Genomic DNA, 18,769 nt, shown 5'->3' on the forward strand with positions numbered 1-18,769 from the left:
TTTAATTTAATTTTAATAATTTTTAATCATAACAATTTTTAATAATAATAACAATAATAATAATCAATAATAATAATTAATAATAATTAATAATAATAATAATTATTCATATATGTAGTATTATTATTAATTATTAATTTATTATTTTATAGAATTATTTATTAAAACCAAAAACCTTTTAATAAAAACCAAAACGATTTAAAAAAAATTTAAAAATGCCTTTGGGAGGTCGCATCCCCGCCCAGCGACCTCCTACTAAAGAAAAAAAATTTGGTCTTTGGCAGGTCGCATCCCCGGGGAGAGTTTTCAAGTAAGCCCTAAAAAGTAGGGCATTTTGGTAACCAAATTGAAAAGTGGGGCATTTTGGTTAACAATCCTAAAAACTAGGATATAGTGGTAAAAAATCCTAAAAAATATTTATATTAATTCAATTCTATATGTAGTATTAAATTTTAGGGAAAATTACACTAATCTCTCCTAATATTTACTTAAAAAGCACAAACTCTCCTCGTAGTTTTAAAATAAACATTAACCTCCCTTAAATTTATCTCAAAGTAACAAATAACCTCCTCTTTTTTAACATCGTTAGTCCACCGTCAACACCTTTACTTTCACTAATAATTCAGCTTGTATAACTCTTAGTTATTAAAGAGAGGCTTTTAGTTACGTGTTGTCATCCTCCAGTTGGTTACGTTTGATCATATTGAGCAAGCGTTGAATTGGTGGAAGTAAACACAATAGGAAAAACAATTTCAATCATGAACTTTACTATTCATATTCTTATATGATTTCATTTTAGAATTTGGTTTCTCCTCTATATCAATTGGTCTGATTGTCTCACTCATCCCACAACCTTATATTATTCTCCTTTAATCATGCGAGGAGAAGTTAAAATACAACATTGTCAAGCAATAAATTTCAAGCTTATTTTACAACGAAAATATATGTCTAAAAATCATAATTTTAATTATTACTTGTCAATATTCAATGTAACAATTGAACATCGTCAAAAAGAACATATAAAAATAAATTTTGAATTTTTTATTGTAGTGAACAAATAAATGCTACAACTACACTTGCCACAAGACACGGGAGCAAAATATTACTTTGTATTAGACAAGCTCGATAGCAAATTGAAGATCACTACTTGCTCCAATTGTGACATTATCCTAACACACGATAAGCTCTTATGCAACTCTTCCTCCCATACAAACATTAAGACAAACTAACAAGTGCTTCCTACTTATTGGAGTATCATCGCTTGAGGGATGCCAAGTGACCATTCCCAAAGTGGAGAATGAACAATTGGTCAAAATAAAGACATTAATGGTGGACTAACGGTGTTAAGTAAAAAGAGGTTGTTTGTCAGTTTGAAATAAATTTAAGGGAAGTTAGGGGAGGATAATGTAACTTTCCCTAAATTTTAATGTTAATTGTTCTTGATTGACCTCAACCCACTTCGTCGCAAGTCATACTCGACAAGCCTGCATTTGGATATGCAACCACAAGTCATCAATCGATATATAAATTGAATTATCATCAACGCACTAGAGGTCCCGTCTTGATATTGGGCAGGGACATGGCTTGCTGGACAGGTCTCGTCATAATTGGCTTACTTTCATGAGCCAGTGCGATGAATGCATCTACAAAGCGATGTTTTCTAAAAGAAAATGTGGATATGGAGGTCGACTTATTAGAAGTAGGGTGACTCCTGAGACTACGTCATCCTTAGTGACATCAAAGATGTCATAGTATATGCTAGGGTCACTTTAGCCCAATTGGCTTGGAAATGACATCCTCATTTCAATTTTAAATATTTGAGTTTTTAAATAGTTATCTTATTAATTTTACCAATTCAGTTAATCTTATTCACTTCATATTTTCTAGTATGTTTGATTATCTTGCTTCATTTAGAAGGCAATGAAATTATTCTTGGGATAAAAATACACGACATGAAAACACGAACTATTCAATTGTATATAATGTTTAAATTGGTTTATAAATAATACATAAAATTAATATTGTTAAGCATATGTGATAAAGTTGTTATTTATATTCTTTACAAATAAAAAGTATTAGGCTTAATTGTCGGTCTCTCTATTATTTCTAATTCAAGTAATTTGTCTTTCTATTTTAAAAATCGATAGTTTTGATCTCTTTATCAGATTTTTGAACTAAAAATAATAATAATTTTTCATATTTTTAATGATGTGACATATAATTCTATAATATAGAACCATCTATATGCATTAATTATTCATATGTCATTAATTACATTAAAAATATGAAGAGAAAAAAATTGAAATCTAAATTTTTACGACGTTTTATTCTAATTTTTATTGGTGTTAATTATTCTACATCATTGTATCATATTTTACATTATTTAAAACATCTCACGTCATTATTTTTTAGTTAAAAAATTATAGAAGGACCAAATTTGTCGATTTTTAAAATAGGGGACTAATTTCGTGAATTAGTAAAAAAAAAGGACTAAAACTGCAATTAAATCAAAGTATTAATACATTATTATTGTAATTATTAAAATATTACTTTTAACCAATAAAGAGTATCACCTATATATATATATATATATATATATATATATATATATATATATATAAAGCAACATAGAATATGGTAAACTCTGCAAGGTTTACTTTATGGAAGACATTGAAACTGCACATTCTCAAGAGCAAGACAAAAGTGGATGATCCAAAGAATGATACTATGTGTATCACTACTTACAAGAAAAATCAACTAATTATCTTTGGAGATGAAGTTCAACATAAAATTATCCCAAACGTTTTCGTTGATCAATAACACTTTTCTTCTCCTTGCGGAGTGGACAAATATATTCTTCTACAATGGGATAGATGGGCCACCCCTTGGAAGAAAATATTGTTGGTCAAACTTATGGGAAATAAAATTTATTATAAAGTGTGGAAAAACAACCTTAAATGAAAGTGAACAAAGAATGGTGTCATCCATATTATTCACAGGATCGGTGGTTATTTTCTTGTATACTTCAAGGATGAAGAAGACTATACTCATGCTCTTTACGAATGACCATAGTTAGTGGCATGTCACTACCTTATTGTCCAAAGATGGTCACATTTGTTTTTCCATAAAGTTGAGTTTTCCAAAAATGTGGCGGTTTGGATTCATATATCAAGGCTTCCTCCAGAGTTATACAATGCAGAGTTTCTCTATCACATTAGAGTAGTGTTAGGCACTATGCTAAAAATTCACAAAACGACATCTATAAATTCGAGAGGAAAATTTCTATGTATATGTATCGAGATTGATTTGGAAAAACCATTAGTTTTGTTTTATTTGATAAAAGGATACAAATTTCCATTGAAGTATGAGGGAGTCCATTCTATATGCTTCAATTGTGGTAAATATGGACATAAAATTGAATGTGGTACGAACCTGACACTCCAAACCCTACCCAACCCCAAAGTGGTTACTATTTCCTTGAAAGAGATTGCACAATCTAGGGAGGAGATATCAAATGCAATTATAAAAGATAACAACGAGGAAACATGTTTTGGTCCTTAGATGTTGGTCAAACGTCCACCTCATCGCACAATTCAAGGAAAGAAAACCATTACTAAAAAAGAGGAAATTCTTTCCAAAAATCTATGAGATAAAAACCATAACAAGTTTGACTCTCTCAAAAAAAGATAACTTTGACTATGAAGAGTCATGTCACTAATAAAAAAAGAGGAAATCATTTCCAAAAGTCTAGGAGATAAAAGCTATAATAGAATAACTTTGAGCATGTAGATCCAAGTCAAACTAATAAAAAACCAACTAATTCTAAGGTGGTGACACAAACTCTAAATTTGCCACAACACTAAAGTCAACTCAGCAAAAAGTTCGTAACTCAATCAGAGGTAAAAACTAGACTCATCAACCAAGGAGCCATAACTAAAAAAATGTTGTTTACATCAGAATTACCAATCAACACCTAAATCCTCAAGAAAGTAAAAAGAAGAAGAAAAAGGAGTCCCGTATATTGGAACAAATGAGATGCATTCAACAACAACAGGTTAAAGGTATGGGTGCAAGTAAATTTTGGGAGTGATCCCCCATCATCTATGGGGTATGCCCGATGATGAATCTACTGCATTAGCGGAGAAATATCAAGTAAAGCGAGATGTAATTGATGTTGATCTCCAATAGATTCCAATGAAACTATGGAGGTTTAAATCATTGATAGTGCAAAGTTGCATCAAGAACCTAAACGGTCTACTAGACCCCTCATCCAACTAGTTCCACATGAATTTTCTAACGTGGAATTGTTGTGGTGCTGGTGGTTGTAATTTCCTCAGCCTTGTTAAAGATAATGTAAATATGCGCAATCTTGACTTTATTATGCTCTTGGAACCTTGTATTAGTGGAACTAGGACTGATGACGTCATTCGTAATATTGAGTTCTTCAATAGCTTTAAAGTTGACATTAATGGTTTCTCTAGTTGGTTTTGGTGTTTGTGGGAGATCCTTTTGCCCATACATCCAAATTATCAGTTCATCTAAATATTGTGTACATATTATGGTTAATGCTACTACCCCCTTATTCTAATATTTCTCATTTTTTATAATAGCCCTAACCCTGGTTTTAGGTTGGATATTTGGCAAGTTATCCGTGACTTCTCCTCAACTATAACTAACCCTTGGTGTAGTGATGGGAATTTCAACATTGTCCTTATGCCAAGTTGACTTTATTCATAATCCTAATTAAAGCATGAATTAAAATCCATGTGAAAGTTATGAAGATGAACGTTGATGGTGCTTACATCCATATTGATGGTTCATCGGCTTGTGGGAGAATCCTTTGCGACCATAATGGTGAGTTCATATGTGGTTTCTATTGCAAAATGACATAGTAGCTTCTTATTTTGTGAAATATGGGTTTCCCACAATGGTGTTTTATTGGCTTGTGATCAAGGTATTCGCAATGTTATTTGTTAAACTGACTCTTTGGCCCTCCTCTCCATGATCAAGAAAGGCTATACTCAATTTACTCCTTTGTTTATCCTCCTTAAAGATATTATCTTTATATTGCATCAAACAAACTAGACCTACTCCCTTAGTTATTCTCTAAGAGAAGCAAATAGATGTACCCATTTATTAGCTCAGTTTGATCACAATGCTTTTTTTATTTTTTATTTATTTAAACAGTGTACCCATCGTTTTCTTTGTTAGATTCATTTTTTGATGTATGATGTTAAAAGTTGTCATTCTCAATTTTCGTTATAGTTAACCTAAATTCATTTTTAAGAAAAAAAATTACTTTTAAATAATATTCACCAAATACGTAATGAAATAACAAATATAAATTGATTAAAACAAATGTATTTTAATATTTTATTTAATATTTTGAAAATGAAAATAAAGAATTAAAACAAATGTAATTTCTAAATCTTGAAATTTTGAAAATGAAAATATAAAATTAAAAAAAAAAATTCACAAAGCAAATGATCCATAAGTTTCTTTTCCTTTCTCATTGTGTCAGAATATTAATGCACAATATATCTTCATATTCCTCTCTTATTATGTGCTTAGATGTTGCTCATTTATGAAGATGATAATGATTTTATTTTATGAATTAGTTTAATTTGTAGAATCTCCGATTAATTGGTTTTTGAGCAGTTTTAACAGTTTTTGACTGATTTTCATTGATTTATTGGTGACTACACTAGTTCCCGATCAGATGTGTTAAATCAATTGGTACAGTTCAATTTTTTTCTAAAGATTGAAAATAACTCTTATTCTTAAATATTAGACCCTCTTGAAAAATAAAAATTTTGTCCGTGTTTTTCAAGACTCTCTTTATATTTTCAAATGTATTAATTCGTTTTTTACTAACATATTTATAATTAATTTATATATATATATATATATATTTTTAACCAACAATAATACTATAATGAAAACATTAATTAAATTTCTTTTTTAAAAAATAAATTTTTAAAAATAAAATTAATTATCAATAACTTTTTCCTTCTATAATTATCAATAAATTTGATATTATTATCAATAAAAAAATTAATAGTATAAATCATATAAAATAGATCAATTCCTCTATAACCAAATATAAATATAAATTTAATTAATTTCAGAAAAAGATTCTCATTCATTCAACCAAACATTTTTTAATTTCTCCCTCCCCTTGTTAAAATCCTCCGCTAGCTTCGATCGAAAGAACCACACCTAAAAGGCTGAAGGAGTCGGCGAGGGAAGAGGAGAGATGGATCTTTTGTGCGATGCGTATTCGAATGCCTCAGACAACGACGAAGAAGAACAACCCAAACGACATAAATCATCTTACACTTCCACTAATCCACCAAAACCCTATTTCCCTTCTCCTATTTCCAACCTTCATACACAACAACCTCTCATTCCCGGTAGTTATGTTTCCAAACGACAACGCGCATATATGAGTTCCATCTCCACTACACCGGTTGTTCCTCATTCACCTTCATTCACATTATCTGGTACTCTTCTTTCACTCCCTCACTTGTTTTCTCCCCCTTTTTCTTTTAGTTTACATTTTCTCTACTCCAATTTATCTCTGTTTTGCCAATTGTTCAAGTTGTTTCAATGACACTTTCAATTTTGATTCTAATTTTATATATACTTTATTTAGGGTTTATTACATATCTGTTGTTCCTTAGTATAAGAAAAAAAACAATTATGGTGGTTTAAATTTGCCTTCTATGGTTACAACTGTTGTATTCAATGAGTATTATTATATAAATGATATCAGAAGAATATAATTTGTTAGCTTGATTGTTACGTTATTGTATTATAATTATATGTACGGGACCAATAATTTACTGTCTTTTATGCAACCCATAGCACAAGCAGCTAAGAGTAATTAGTTAAATTAGTTAGGTTGTACAGTAGGAAGGAGTGGAGCATTAGTTCTGGATTGTTAGTCTTGGAGTGAAAACCATAGTTCTAAAAGGGGAACCCTTTGTGAAAGAAAAATAGTTGGAAAGGGAATTTTGCTTTTCTCAATTTGTAAAAGGGAAAACCCTAGGCATCCAAAATTACAGCGGAATATCTCTTGGGGTATTTTATGGTCGAGAAATTGGCTACTGAGTCTAATGCAAAGTGTTGATGCATGACCTTAACAAAATTAGGAAGGCTGTAAATCTTGCCAAAGGCATGGATGAGGATCTCTGTGCTTTTCAGATCCTCCAAGAGTTTCTGCTTTGGGCACAGACGGCATGGTTTTGGCATAACACAGATGAAGGCTTTTGTCTCCTAGATGGATCCCATTGGAGCAGCTCCTTTGGGTTTAGACAATCTAGTTCAAGTGGGAAACCTGATTCGATGACAGTCATCTTGGGGCCTGGTCAAGAGTGCCTTTGTCCTAGCCAATTATTTAGATAAGAGTGTCCCAAATTGTCCAGAGTCAAGACTCAGGAGGGAGTAACAATGTAGGAATGTTTGGATAGGATACCTAATCCCATACGAGTACATACTTCCTTCATATGCTATTATTTCTTCCTTCTCTGTTTTGTTGTTTTTACTTTCACCCAGGAAGAAGAGGAATAAGAATATGCTAATGAAAATGATGCTCATCTTTGATTCCTATGCTAGAACATGCATTTGAGTTTTAATATCTAGTTATTTTATTACTCTATGTCTTAAAGACTTCAATATGCATCTTTATTTGCTTAAATTTTATTGGTATTTCAATGTATGTTTTGACTAAGAGTAAGACTTGTGGATTTTTGTTTTGCTATTTATGAATGTTTTAGAGTTTGAGTCATTTGTTAATTTTGCATCAAATATAGATTTATATAGTATTATTCATGTAACTTGTCCAAAAAATAGTAATTATCCCGCCTTGCACTATCCTGCTATCCCACTTTTGGGGTTGCCCGCGACACATCGCTATCGGGGATTAACTACCTAGTGTTAAAGACAACTTCTCTGACCTTTTTCTTGCTCGTAAACATAGGGAGTATCTCGGAGGCTGATATACCCCACAACATCTTAGCATTGTTGAAAAGTAACGCAAAGGGTCATCATAACCTAAACTCGGTATCTGAGAAACTATCTGCAACTCTATCTGGCCATACAAGAGCTGTCAATGCTATTCATTGGTCATCAACTCATGGTAAATTCTCTTCGTTGAGAAAATATTGCCCTTGTTTGTGATAACTTTATACTGTTTTCTTGATATTGAATGTATTGTATTTATATATTGCATTGTTTAAAGCATTTATTTTAATAAATTAGCACACTATGACAAAAAAGTGATTGTCATCCCAACTATGTTGGTATCACACACCAAATCATCACTAGCAAAAAATTTATTCAATAAGTAAAACGAAAACAAAACATGGGGACATAAAACCAAATTGGTTGAAGCTACTTTTATTCACATCTAGAATAAATATAAAATCAAAATATTTAAAAAGTATCACACACCCACACACAAGGAAGAGAGGACAGACTAGAGCAAGAGAGATATGCTTGCTGTATATGTTATTAGTAATGATCTGTTCATTGTAGTTACCTTGCAGCTCACCTCCTTGCATCTGCTGGGATGGACAATATGGTTTGCATATGGAATGTATGGAGCAGAGATAAGAAGAAAGCATGTGCCCTAAATTTCCACAATGCAGCAGTGAAAGATGTGAAATGGTCCCAACAAGGACTCTTCTTGCTTTCTTGTGGATATGATTGCACATCAAGGTTGGTTGATGTTGAAAAGGGGATGGAAACTCAGGTTTTCAGAGAAGATCAAATGGTTGGAGTTATAAAGTTCCACCCAGACAATTCAAGTCTCTTTCTTTCTGGAGGATCAAAGGGCTATATCAAACTATGGGATATCAGAACTGGCAAAGTTGTGCATAACTACCATCGGAATTTAGGTTCTGTTCTAGATGTTGAGTTTACAACAAATGGGAAGCAATTCATCTCTTCTAGTGATGTTTCTGGGAGCAATATCAGTGAGAATTCTATTATTGTGTGGGATGTGTCAAGACAAGTACCGTTGTCTAATCAGGTGAGATTACTTTCAATTATTGTTTTATAGGTCACCTATTTTCTGCAAAATTGTTATGAAGGTTGCTTATCATTAGTTCAGGCTGCATTGCTGATATTGATTACAGCTATTTTAGAACAATAGATCGTTCTAAAGGGAATTGAATAATGCAAATAGCCTTGTAAAAGGCATCATAGTTTGCAAGTTGTAGTCATGGATTTAATAACTGGACTTATTAACTGAACAAGTAAATTGACCCATTCAAGATTTAGTGGTCCAAGCATGACTGCATTGTGCTTGGATTAGAATGAATGTTTAATATATGAAATCATTGTTTTTAATATTAAATAATGTTAATATTAATATTAATATTAATATTAATATTTTTATTAATTAATAATGATTGCGCGGGCATTGTCACATTCGAATGCATTTTACCGACTGGTGACATCCCAACCAGTCCCTCCACCACAATGGGATTTTGGAATCGCGTGATGACATCGGGATTGATAACTACAAATATTGTAAAACATGGTCTACAAAATGTCTTACTCTCATATCATGCATGAATTGCCTCAACCACACTAATTGCATAAGCCAAATCCGGCCTATGTGTGCTAAGTAAATCAACTTTTCCACTAATACCTGATATTGTGACTTATCATCTTGGCACTTTCCTCCTCATAACTCATCTATGATTTTGTTCAATAGGAACACTCGCATGTTTGCATCAAACTTGTCTGTTTCCTGCAAAAGATCAAGCGCATACTTCCACTAGGAGATAAAAATGCCTTGCTCTGAGTAGGCCACTTCAATTTCCAAAAAATACTTGAGATTTCCAATGTTCTTCATCTCAAATTATGCTAATACTTTCTGCTTGAGAAGTTGTCTCTCAATCAAATCATCTCTTATATCAATAATATCATCAACATAAACAAGTAGTTCAATCAGTTTTCCTCCTTTTGAATATTTGAAGAATAAATGGTGATCTCCTTGGCTTTGCTTATATCCCAAGCACAACATTACCTTTGTAAATCTCTCAAACCATGTCTGAGGGGACTGCTTCAGTCTTTAAAAGGATTTCTTCAATCAACAGACCTTGTTTTCTTGTTTTCCCCACCTGTGATATCAAAACATGGGGAATCTCAATATAGATCTCCTCCTCTAAGTCTCCATACAAGAATGAATAAGATCAAATAATTCAAATTCAACACTTTTAGTAGGACTAGAAAGAAAAGTAGTTCAATTGTGCTTTGAAAATTGTCAAATGTCGCACTTAAAAGACTAAATAGATTCTTTTAAAGCCAAAGAAGGTAACATAGCCCTTATTTAGGAAAAAAGAGTATGACCAAGATGCTTTGCTGGAGCCATATTTGTTTGGTAGAAGAGTGAGACTCTAAATGAGAGTTTAAGTGCCAAAGACAATAATACCTTTTGACCAGTTCGTACATCATACAAATAGTACAACCCTTCTTTGAAAGGCCAGGAACATGAAACACATCTTTTAATTTAAAATTTTGAAGGTCAATGTCTCTACAACCATCAACACAAAACCATCTGGAACAGTAATATAATGAATGATGGAAGGAAAAGTCTAAATAAAAAAAGGTTGGAATCAAAGGTCCTTTGATGAGTTGCACTAGTGTCAAGAATCTATAAATTCCTAAAGTCGTTATAACCATTTAGAGAATTCAAGGCTGAAATCACGGTAGAACTATCTTTCTGACATATTAGTTGATATCCTACAATCAAGAGAACTGTTAAATGAAGAGAAAATATTGAGAGGCATGTTGAATAACCCGTGTGTTTCAACTACACAACATAAGTTCTTTATATAGACTATGAGTATTAAACAAACATAATAACATGAATACTTACAGACAAAGATACTTACAATTTATTTATTTTATTTACATATTAATATAATATTTTAACACTCCCCCTCAAGCTGGAGCATATAAATCAAATGCATCAGCTTTTTACATATATAACTAATTCTAGGACCTCACAATGACTTTGTAAAAACATCTGCCAACTAATCAATGGAATTGACAAAACTAGGGAGGATATCGTCCGATTTGATCTTTTCTCTAACAAAATGGTAGTCTATCTCAATATGCTTGGTCCTCTCATGAAAAACAGGATTTGAGGAATGTGCAATGCAACTTGATTATCACATATTAGTGTCGTTGTGCTGGCCTCTTCAAATTGAAGTTCTTTTAGTAACTGTTTCAACCAGATGAGTTCACATGTTACTAGTGCCATGGCCTTATATTCTGCCCCAGCGTTGGATCTTGCAACAACATTTTGTTTCTTACTCTTCCAAGATATTAAATTTCCTCCGACAAGTACACAATACTCGGAAGTGGATCGTCTATCAATGAATGAGCCTGCCCAATCGGCATCTGAGTAGCCAACTATCTGAGTATGTCCTCCATCTTCATAAATGAGACTTTTTCCAGGTGCACTTTTGATGTATTTAAGAATCTGGATTACAACATCCATATGTTCTTGGCAAGGAGAATTTAAGAACTGACTTACCACACTGACATCGAAGAAAATGTCAGGACGGGTGATTGTGAGATAGTTTAATTTTCCAACCAATTTCCTATATCTTCCTGAATCTGATAGAGGCTCCCCCTGATTAGGTAGAAGTTTGACATTTGGATCCATATGAATATCAACTGGCTTGACATTTAATAGACCTGTTTCTTCAAGAATATCCATAGCATATTTTCTTTGTGAAATTACAAGGCCATCCTTAGATTGGGCTACCTCAATACCCAAAAAATAACGGAGTTTACCGAGGTCTTTAGTCTGAAACTAATTTAAAAGATGTTGTTTCAACTGGAGTATTCCTTGCTGATCACTACCAGTTATAACAATGTCATCCGCATAAACAATAAGATAGATGCACCATTGGGCTGAGTGACGGTAAAATACAGAGTGATCGGCTTCACTACAATCATACCAAACTCTTGTACTACCGAGCTGAATCATGTGTAGCCGACAAACCATAGTGAAAGACTCCCCTTGAGCAACAAACTCTGGTGGTTGCTCCATATAAACTTCCTCTTCAAGATCACCGTGCAAAAAGGCATTTTTAATGTCAAGTTGATGGAGAGGCCAGTATCAAATTGCTGCAACGGAGAAAAATAGTTTGACAGGTGCCATTTTGGCAATAGGTGAGAAGGTATCGCTGTAATCCAACCATAGAATCTGAGTATATCCCTTGGCCACCAAACGAGCCTTAAATCGATCAATCTTACCATCAGGGCCAACCTTCACCATATAGAGCCAACTACAACCGACTAAAGACTTTCCATGAGGTAAAGGAACCACTTCCCAAGTACCCCTGCTTTATAAAGCACACATCTTATTAAGCATTGCTTGCCTCCACTTAGGGTGGGATAATGCTTCACTTGGAGTTTTAGGAATAGAAACAAAAGACAAAGAAGACAAGCAAGTGTAATGCAAAGGAGAAAGACGATGATAACACAAATCAATATAATGAGGAGATGGATTACGGGTTGTGCGAATATCCTTACAAAGAGTAATGGGAAGGTCATGCTCAGGTGGCAGGACCGGATCCGAGGTTGGCGTCGAAGGAGAGTCTGTGATGGGAACACGAACATGCACAATAGAGGGTGGACGACGAAGCTGATATGTTTGTAGTGGTCGTGGAGGTTGGGGGGCAGACTCGACAGGTTCGATAAGAATACGAGTGGGCAGAATAGGCATAACTTCCTGAGGAGGTTTGAGATTAATGTCTTGATGGGGCTTAGTAGCTATATGGGTAGATTCAAAATATGATACAAATTCGAAAAAGGTAACGTCAACTGATGTAATATATTAGTGTAGTGTAGGAGAATAACAACGATATCTCTTTTGGGACTGATGATATCCAAGAAAGACACACTTGAGTGATCGAGCTGACAGTTTGTCCAAATCAAGAGATAAATTGTGAACAAAATACGTGGACTCAAAGACACGAGGTGGTAGTGGGTGAATAGGGGTATGGGAAAATAGGATCGAATGAGGGATATTGCCATTAAGAACAGAAGACGACATACGATTGATAAGGTAGCATGCCGTAAGATTGCATCCCTCGAAAAACGGAATGGAACATTACCATGGAGAAGGTGTGTGGTTTCAATGAGATGCCGATTTTTGCGTTCAGCTACCCTGTTTTGTTGGGGTGTATGAGGACTTGATGTTTGGTGTAGAATACCACTGTAAGCCATAAAATTTTGAAATTGATGAGACAAATATTCCTGAGCATTATCACTTCTTAAGGTACGAATAGAAACACCAAATTGAGTTTTAATTTCTTGATAAAATTGCTCAAAAATAGAAAACAGTTCAACTCTATGTTTCATTAAAAATAACCACGTACAACGAAAGTAATCATCAATAAAAGTAACAAAATATTAGACTCTAAAGTACTAAACGTCAGAGTGAACAAGGGAGATGAAACTCTTTAATTAATTCGATCAGGAAAATCATTACGTATGTGTTTCCCTAACTGACACGACTCACAACGTAAAGTAGACAAACTAGGCACCAGTTTTTGAAGTTTGGTAAGACTTGGGTGTCTTAGCTGAGCATGGATAGTATGAGGGGACTTTGTGGCAGAGCACATCTTGGAAAATGGAGAAAGGTAATAGAGGCCTTGAGACTCACATCCGACGCCAATCGTTCGTCCCGAACTCTGGTCCTGCAAGGTAACATTATCATTAGTGAAAGTAATAATACAATCATGGGACCGAGTCAATCGACTAACTGAAAGTAAATTAAAAGGGCATCCAAGTACATAGAGAATAGATGCAACTGAGATGGAAGGGAGAATTTGGACAGTGCCAACTCCTTGAGACCGGGTTTGAGTGCCGTTCGCAAAAGTTATAGTAGGTAAAAAATCAAATGTAGAGAGAGAAGAAAAGAGACCTTTATTACCAGTGACATGATCAGACGCACCAGAATCAAGAACCCAAGGGCCGAGAAAAGATGAGTGAGAGAGGTAAACAAATGAATTACCGGTGTGTGCAATCGAAGTAGGAGAACTAGAGTTCGGATGGCTCTGAATCCACCGGGAGAAATCTTCATAATTTGCCGGGGAGCCTTGTGGAGATGGTGTAGTCTGAATAGTGGCATAAGGATCAAGTTGAGTTGCATTTATCAAAGGCGATGGCCTACCATGCAACTTCCAACAGCGATCAATAGTGTGTCCATGCGACTACAATGCTCACATTCGGGACAAGGCTTAGAGTTGAATGGTCATCCACAGGAGTGACTCTGATTATGACCCAGAGATGCAAGGGAAACAGTGTCACTCGGAGCTGAAGTAATAGAGTGCTCAACTGGATGTTTTGCTGGTACTCGAAGGAGGACCGCTGAGGTAAGACATATCTGAAACAGTTACAGACTCCAAAATTTGATCACGAGTTGCATAGTATTCCTGGGGTAGGCCATGGAGTGCAAGGAGCATGAAGAAGGTGCTGCGTTGATCCAACTTCTTCTTTTGTTCAATTGAATTACTTGCAGCAGGAGGGAGAAACTCATTAAAATCATGAAGTGCACTATGAACGGTGCCAAGATATGAAGAAATAGAGACGTTTAGTGTCGTTAGTATAGAGTACCTTTGCCTGACTCCAAATCGATTCACACATGAGATGTGGACGGAAAATCGGTTTAACATTTGGGTGAATTGTAGACTTAATGATGCTACACAACTGAGCATCTATCTGTTTCCATTTTGATGTTTCAATCACAACCACCTTTTCAGGATTTTGAGTGAGATGGTCCTCGTAACTTTGACCAAGCATCCATAGTTTGATGTTGGTGGCTCAACTGTCATAATTTGATCTATTCAATTTTTCGACAGAGAGAGAAGAACTGATGTAGTTGGTAAACAAGCTCTTTGTTTTAGACTGAGACGTTATGGTCGGTAAAGAGTGCCATAAAATGTGTCCGAACCGGGGAAACAAGGGCTGTTTGAACTGGAACTCGTATACCGGTGACTCGAAATTGAAAACTGAGGGTAGATATAAAATCAAAAGGCTGGGGCGAGTGCTGAACGCGCCGTCATGCGCGGTGGTTGCAGGAGGCGCGTGGAGGAGTGGGCCGATTTGGGGTGTACGACGCTGCTGGAGTGGTCGTTCGCTGAAAAAGGTCGTCGGGGAGAGCAACGATAGTGATGGCAGAGCGTGGACGGATGGAAAAAAGTTGAGGAATCAGCGTAACAAAGGCATGGAGAGGGAAACCAAAGTCGAGGACACGGTTTGCCGAAATTTTTTTTCTCACCGGAGACAGTAGGTCCACCAGGTAGTTGAAGATTAGGGTCGTCTCTAAATAGGCTCAGGATATCATGTTAAATGGAGATAAAATATTGAGAGATATGTTGAATAATCCGTTTGTTTCAACTACACAACGGAAATTCTTTATATAGACTATGACTATTAAACAAACATAATGACAGAAATACTTACACACATGAATACTTATAGTCTCTATCTATTTTATTTGCATACTAATATAATATTTTAACAAGAACAAAAAATAGCCTACAGACAACAGTAAAGAGGCTAAACAACTACAGTAACAACCAACATCAGAGGCCAAAAAAGTGCACTTAATCCATAAGCAACAAACAAAAACATACTGTCATGGTATAGAACGAGCAACAGCAAGAATACCCACCAACAGAAGTATCTCAAATCGTGATTTTGAGCTCCAAAACGAAACAAGGAAGGGCACGCTAGAAAGGAGACCAGGAAGGCGGCACGTGACGGTGCATCCAACGTTTGTTTGTCGTAAAAATTCAAGGTCCGATTGGTTTTGGGGTAGACAGCGGGTGGTGGTGAACTGCGTTGCATGAACAATAACTTCCCACCACTGAACAAAACGTGTAACGAACTGGAACACAATGAATAAGCACCTAAAAATCCCAAATGACTGCAAAAAGGGTTGCAATTGACCAAAAATACCACAATGAAGGCGGAAAGAAAAAACAAAGAAAAAAGAAAGAAAACCGCGAGGACGGTCTAGGGTGTTTGGGGAAGCAATACCTCAAAATTCAGGAGCTCGTGATACCATATAGAAAATACATCTTGAATATTATTTCGAAAGTAATCTCAGTACAATTATTAAACTGTTTAAATAAACTATGCTATACCTTGGCTTGATTAAAGAGTACCATAAAATATGTACAAATAAATATACTTAGAACACTCCTCGTGACAGCATTCCAAAATGCCAAGTCATTTGGTTTTACAAAAAGCTGAACAAAAAACTCGTGTGCAAGAAGCATGCCCAAATTTCATAAACTTCCTAATCGAAACAGTTGTCAACAAATAATTCCTATCAACCAAAGATCCCACCGCATACCATTTGAAAACTCTGGTGGGTTAACACATGTTGAGAACAAGCTAATGCGGTTTCTCAAACTCAGCCTCACCAACAACTTGATACCAATGATGTATTTGAAAACTTTCACACTCATCCCTTGTTGTACAAACCCATTGATCAAGGAGTTTCAAATTGCTGAATCTTTGTGACATCTCTATACTCTCGACCCACTGAAAACCTCAACAGCAAGACCACAATTATCACACCTAGAATATAAATGTGTTAATAATTGCAATCACCTCCCTATCACGAGCATTTGCTTCAAATTTCACACAAAGATCCTTAACATGCATCTGAGCGCAATGCACAAAAGAAAGGAACATGCAGAAAGTAAAACCACTTTTTGGTACATTCTTACCTGTTTCATTCTCTCTGGAGGCAAAAATAACAACTCTAAGCACCGTTTGTGCTCCTCCCTCCTCAAGACTTACATCCCTATTGATGGATCCTTTGTTGTTGACTTAAGCTTCTTCAAGGGCCTCACAATCAGAGTTTGCCAAGACAACGTCGTGGGCCACACAAGTCGTCGTATCAAGGGTGACACACATTAAAGAGAAGAAGAAATTGTTAGAAACCAGATTAAAGAACGCGACAAATTGTATTATTAATTGAAAGAAAAAAAATACTAAAAGGAGAATCTCTCCTATAACTCTAGAGCAATGCTCATTAGAGGAATTTAAAATTCTCTCTGCCCAAGCTCAAAGCCGAAAGTAAACCCAAAATAATGACTAACTTACTTTTTCCCTCTCACACACCTGATATACCCCTTCTCGTGTGTATTTTACCTCAAACTCTAACTAACTTGCCAACTCAAAATTTCCCTCCCCATTGGTCTTTTTTTTATCATGGGTCCTATCATCAAGTCACAGAAACGCTCAATGAACAATACCTCGTCTTTTGTGGCCAATTAATCGAATCTATAATCATGGCTTACAGACTTCACTCTTTTGTTGCACACCAACAATTAGTGTCTGAACAAGATTGAGTTTCTAATTGCATTAATTTGACATTTCTTGCTTTGGAGAAGTAATATTAGGTGTTGCTTTCTTCGCTTCTATCCACACTTTCCCATTTAATTCTCTATAGTGTTGGTAGAAAATCCATGTGTACGAAATTTGGGAGAAAATCCATGTATATTTTCATCATGTGACGTTATGCAAGAGCCAAATAGTTTTGATGAGAAAAATTGAGCAATGCTTCTTTTGATAACCGCAAGGTGAAGGAGTTCCTATTGCGTGTAAAGACACAGATTGAAGGTCTTCCTCAGGATTACTTTTTAGTAATTTCTTAATCGAAGGTACAGCTGATCCAATGACCATAATAGAAGCAGAAGGTCTTATGCTACACCTATGTTGTTAATAGCACCGCAAACGTGGAATTGCAAAGTGGGAAACTATCTCTGGTGCAATGCTTTTTGTTTGCTATTCGCATTAAATAGTTGTGTTCATGGCTGCAAATAGCGGAAAAATTTGCAGCGGAATAGACATTTCGGTTCCGCTTATAATTAGTAAAAAGACTTTTCGGCTGTGATCTGCCATTTTCCGCCCACCACCCTCAAATGCCAGTAAGAAACAAGAAAGAAGGAAGAAGATATAAGAAGAAATGAAAGTTGAGGCCAAAGAGGCTACGTGCCTTTTGGGGAAGATGAAGTTTTAGGGTTTAAAGAATGGACATACGAGTTTTAGGGTTTGAGTTTCAAACGATAGGCCTATAATAAACCAAAATAGGCCAACTATTTTCACGATGCCCAAAAAATGTTTTTGTTGGTAGTAGTATAAAAACTCAATAATGAGCCAAGCAATTGAACAGATAGAGAAGGGGAGAAAATAATAAGAACTAATATAGTGGAATATATTCGACAGTGACTTCAGACAAAAGACTAAATACTAATATCTATTTTAGGAATACATTGACTCAATTCTGAATAAATAGGAAATCAAGAACAAATACTAATAATATTAATAAGATCCAATCCTCTGAGATACTCCAATATTATAAATTGTTTTGAGGAAAGAAATTAAGATACTGTGATATAATATCAAATATATTATATAAGATATTTTTTGACATTTTAACTACCTAAACAAATTGTAATTAGAACATCAAATTAAAAGAAAATAAAAATATTTTAAATATACTCTAACATGTCTAATAAATAAAAACTGAAACAGAAAAGAAAATTAGAATAGCGGTTTTTCCGCTTTCCGCTATCCGAGATTAACAACATAGAGCTACACATATTGAAGTATGACAAGCATACTCTTGCTGAAATCTCTTTCATCAATCTTAGGCAAACCTCCTCTTAGTGTAAACCACAAGTGCATCTATCTATCAAGGTTGTGGTGAGCGGTT

General features: G+C 34.8%; 1 protein-coding gene across 1 annotated transcript in view; it reads left to right on the forward strand.

The window, feature by feature from the left end:
* Positions 1-6,133: 6,133 nt before the first annotated feature.
* LOC101488818 (uncharacterized) overlaps positions 6,134-18,769 on the forward strand; it is an 18,328-nt gene continuing 5,692 nt past the window's right edge. Inside the window, exons 1-3 of the mRNA XM_004509955.4 lie at positions 6,134-6,503; positions 7,982-8,140; positions 8,550-9,034. Of these exons, the coding sequence (XP_004510012.1) occupies positions 6,257-6,503; positions 7,982-8,140; positions 8,550-9,034 (891 nt within the window). The 5' untranslated portion in view covers positions 6,134-6,256. The remainder of the gene's footprint in view (positions 6,504-7,981; positions 8,141-8,549; positions 9,035-18,769) is intronic.

This window comes from Cicer arietinum, chromosome 7 (genome assembly GCF_000331145.2).
Source record: "Cicer arietinum cultivar CDC Frontier isolate Library 1 chromosome 7, Cicar.CDCFrontier_v2.0, whole genome shotgun sequence".
Lineage (NCBI taxonomy): Eukaryota > Viridiplantae > Streptophyta > Magnoliopsida > Fabales > Fabaceae > Cicer > Cicer arietinum.